Source organism: Apteryx rowi, unplaced genomic scaffold (genome assembly GCF_003343035.1).
Source record: "Apteryx rowi isolate R43461 unplaced genomic scaffold, aptRow1 scaffold_33, whole genome shotgun sequence".
Lineage (NCBI taxonomy): Eukaryota > Metazoa > Chordata > Aves > Apterygiformes > Apterygidae > Apteryx > Apteryx rowi.
This window is the reverse complement of record NW_020449752.1, coordinates 4,393,090-4,396,933: the sequence shown is the minus strand read 5'-3', so window position 1 is coordinate 4,396,933 and position 3,844 is coordinate 4,393,090. Positions and strand designations below refer to the sequence as shown.

Here is a 3,844-nt window from a genome sequence, read left to right as displayed (position 1 = left end):
CGGGCCCCACGGCACCCACTCACCCCCCCCTCCGCCTCCGCTTTCCCAGGAAAACAGAGCTCCTGCGCGGCGTCTACAGCATGGGCTTCAACAGGCCTTCCAAAATCCAGGAGACGGCGCTGCCCATGATGCTGGCGCACCCGTGAGTACGCCGAGGGGGGGGGGGACACGCGGCTTTTGGGGGGGCCCCCAAGCCGGACCCCCCCCCCACAAGCCGCCGCTTGCTTCCTTCCTTCGCAGCCCCCAAAACCTGATCGCCCAGAGCCAGTCGGGCACGGGCAAAACGGCGGCTTTCGTCCTCGCCATGCTGAGCAGGGTGACCACCGCCRAGAGACACCCGCAGGTGCCGCGCCGCCTCCCTCTCCCGCTCCGATTATCCCGTTTCCTGCTTCAGTTTTATACCCTCCGTAGCGACCGGCGCGGGGGGGGAGGATAAACCCCCCACCCCGCGTGACGTCCCGGCGCTAAAAATCGCGGCGCCCGGCCAAGCCTCCGGCCGAAAGACGAGTTTTTCGCGTTAAGCCGGGCTTTAGCTATCCCGGATTTACGTTTTTTTGCCGGGGGGGAGCTTCGACAAGCGGCCGCAGGGACTCGAGCRGCGCTTTTCCCGAGCTCGTTTTACACCGCCAGTTTCCGGTTGCTCCGACGCTCCTGCCGACCCGAGTCTCCTCCCTAGATTTCGGTATCGGTTATCCGAGCCGCTTATCGCGTCTCGAGGTCTCTCTAATCGCAAATGCGCCAGGTAATTTAAACCGGCGCCGGAAAGCCGGACGCGGAAACGAAGGGCACCACGCCTCCAGAGCCACGTTTCCCCGGCAAAAAAACGGCRACGGCCGCTCTCTCCCGCCTAAATCCCTCCGGCTGGGCTACATTCCCACCTTCCCAAGCTCCAAATCCAGCTGTTGCCCATCCCCGTGCGCTCCCGGAGGAGCTTAGCGGCAGGCAACTCCAGCGTTTTCCCATTCCCCCTTCTCCGAAATGGTGTTGTTCGCCCTGTGGTTCCGGCCTTGGCGGCGGTGTCCTCCCGCTTCCGAAGGCTCACGGCTCCCTTCTCCTCCCAAAGTGCCTCTGCCTGGCTCCGACCTTCGAGCTGGCCATGCAGATCGGGCGCGTGGTCGAGAAGATGGGGCAGTTCTGCCCCAACATCCGAGTGATCTACGCGGTCCAAGGAAACCGGGGTGAGTCCGGCCCCGGCGGAGCCGCCGCGTTCCCGCAAACGGGATGAACGCCGAGCGGCTCAAACCGAAGGCGCCGCCGGGCGGCCGGAAACGGGCACGAAACGCGTTCTGGCGGCCGGAAACATGCCAGGGCGGGGGGGGGGGGAGAAACGGCTCGTTCGGAAGCGGCCCGACGCGCTTTTCCGCCCTCTCCGCTCCACTCTCTCCCGCAGTCGCTCCGGGCACCGTGCTGCAGGAGCAGATCGTCATCGGGACCCCCGGGACGGTGCTGGACTGGTGCTTCAAGCGCCGGGTGCTCGACCTGAAGAAGATCAGCGTGTTCGTGCTGGATGAGGCCGACGTGATGATCGACAAGCAGGGCTTCTCCAGCCAGAGCATCCGCATCCGGAGGTGCCGCCACGGCTCGGAGCTAATCCGGCCCGGTTTCGACCCCGTAGTCGGTTCAAAGATTAAATCCCGTGGTTTAAAACGAAGCGATCCGAACTGGAATTCGAGCGGAGATGCTCAAACTCCGCTTAGTCCGGGGATCCGCTTTTCTTTAGCGCTACGGCAGCTAAACGCGTAGGAATGTTTTTATCTCGCTTAAATTCACTCCGAGCTATTCCGTCGCTCGGGCGAGGAGCGTAGCGCAAAGAAAACAGCGGAAAACAGCTTTTCCTTCGGGATGCGGGCGGGGCAGCGACGCCCTGCGGGTTTTCCACCCCTCTCTCGCGGCTGATCTCTCCGAACAACGCTCCGAAAGCGGGATTCGCCCCCCCCCCCCCGAAAAACCCCATCGAAGCCGCTCTTGCGTGTCGCCGACGCCTCCGGACGGAGGGGGCGGCTCACGAGCCCCCCCTTTCCGCCCGCTCCCAGGTTCTTGCCCGAGGGCTGCCAGCTGCTGCTCTTCTCCGCCACCTTCCGGCAGGCGGTGTGGCAGTTCGCCGCGCAGCTCGTCGGCAACCCCGTCGTGATAAAGCTGCGGCGCGACGAGCTCACGCTGGGCGCCGTCAGGCAGTTCTACTTCGTGTGCGAGAGCCGCGCGCGCAAGTACGGCGCCCTGTGCAACGTCTACGGCAGCATCACCGTCGGCCAGGCCATCATCTTCTGCCAGGTAGGGCGGCCGCTTCCCRACCTTCCCCCCCTCCACCGTCTCCTTTCCCTTCCGCTTCCCTCCTCCGCCGCCTTTCCGGAGGGGATAACGCGAATTTGCTGGAGAGCCGCCGCGTTTTGGGGTTTGCTGAGCGTATCGAGGTCCCAAACGCTGCTCCGTAACGAGCTTCGCGGCGCCTGGCGGGGGGGGGATCGAGCCGGCGCGTCGGGGCTCCGCCGGGACGCTCGGCTCCGTCTCCCGGCCGCGCAGACGCGGAAGATGGCGGAGTGGCTGTCGCTGGAGATGACGGAGGACGGGCACCGGGTGGCCATGCTGACGGCCGAGCTGACGGTGGAGCAGCGGGCCGACGTGATCCAGCGCTTCCGCGACGGGAAGGAGAAGGTCCTCATCACCACCAACGTGTGCGCCAGAGGTGCGCCCTCGCCTCCGCCGTCCCTTTTCCGAGCTGCCGGATGCTCTTCTCCCTCTTCCCTTTTTTTTTTCCCCCCCCTTTCTCTCCAGGGATCGACGTGAAGCAGGTCACCATCGTGGTGAACTTCAACCTCCCCGCCGACGCCAAGCAGCAGCCCGACTTCGAGACCTACCTGCACCGCATCGGGCGGACGGGCCGCTTCGGCAAGAAGGGCATCGCCTTCAGCATGGTGGAGAGCCGCGACCTGCACCTCGTGCGCATGCTCGAGGAGCACTTCCGTGAGTAGCCGGAGGCGCCGGCGCGGCAGCGGGAGCGGGGCGGCGGAAGGGCCGCGCGGAAAAACGCCCCTTTCCGCAGAGACCGAGATCAAGAGGTTGGATCCCGACGACATGGACGAGCTGGAGAAGCTCGACGCCTGAAGGGCCGGGTGGGTCGAGAAGAAAGGAGGTTTAAGGTGATTTAAGGTTTTCCCGTTGCCTTCCCGAAAATTCCCGGTTTTTATCGTTGTGCTGTTTTCGAAGAGAAAGGGGAAAAATAAATAATTAAAAAAAAACAACCTAGAAACTCTTGGTGGTTTTCCATGTTTTCGGACATGGCTTCCGGGCTGTTTTCCGCCCATCTCCGTTGCTTTGCGGCCGGAGCGGGGCTGAGCCCGAGGGCGGTGGATGAAACGGCGGCGGCGGCGGTGCCTCGTGCGACGAGTGCGCCGGGCCTCAGCCGGGGGCGGCGGCCAGATTGCGGGGAGCCGAGCGGCCTCAGGTTTCGGCGGCGCCATGAATAATGGAATGGGAATCGGGGCCGGGGTAACCGGAGCCGCTCCGGGGGTGGTGGCGGTGGCGAGGAGCCCGGCTCCGGCTCTGGCTTCCGGCGGGGGGGAATGGAGGCATGGAGCGGGGCCGGGCGCTGCCGCCGCCGCTGTGCTGGAGGGGCCCCTGGATCCTCTGGCTGCTCCCGGCGCTGGCAGGGGGTGAGCTGCGGGGGGGCCCGCGAATCCAGGGGGGCGGCGGGGAGGGAGGGATGTCCCACGGGTGCAGCCACCACCCCACCCCCCCCAAAAACACTTCCCTGGTGGGGTGGGGGGGTGCTGAGACCTGCCCAACTCGGTGCACCCCAGGCCACCACCACATGCGAGCAGGGAAACTGAGGCACAGCAGGGTCGGG

General features: G+C 65.4%; 2 protein-coding genes across 3 annotated transcripts in view; one reads left to right on the top strand and one right to left on the bottom strand.

Moving 5' to 3' along the window:
- The window catches only part of PUS3 (pseudouridylate synthase 3), a 9,278-nt gene extending 8,379 nt beyond the window's left edge, over nucleotides 1-899 (bottom strand). The window contains exon 1 of the mRNA XM_026071726.1: nucleotides 879-899. The gene's annotated coding sequence lies outside the window, so the exon portion shown is untranslated. The remainder of the gene's footprint in view (nucleotides 1-878) is intronic.
- On the top strand, nucleotides 55-3,210 carry DDX25 (DEAD-box helicase 25). 2 transcript variants are annotated; one of them, XM_026071730.1, is made up of 8 exons: nucleotides 55-142; nucleotides 241-343; nucleotides 1,064-1,178; nucleotides 1,391-1,568; nucleotides 2,034-2,271; nucleotides 2,521-2,683; nucleotides 2,773-2,961; nucleotides 3,041-3,210. In XM_026071730.1, the coding sequence occupies exons 1-8, from the start codon at nucleotides 81-83 to the stop codon at nucleotides 3,100-3,102; spliced, it is 1,110 nt and encodes a 369-aa protein (XP_025927515.1). In that variant the 5' UTR covers nucleotides 55-80; the 3' UTR covers nucleotides 3,103-3,210. The 2 variants fall into 2 exon arrangements, with proteins under 2 accessions (XP_025927515.1, XP_025927513.1); XM_026071728.1 differs by lacking the exons at nucleotides 55-142; nucleotides 241-343 and having other exon boundaries at nucleotides 880-1,178; nucleotides 2,034-2,683.
- The last annotated feature ends 634 nt before the right edge of the window (nucleotides 3,211-3,844 follow it).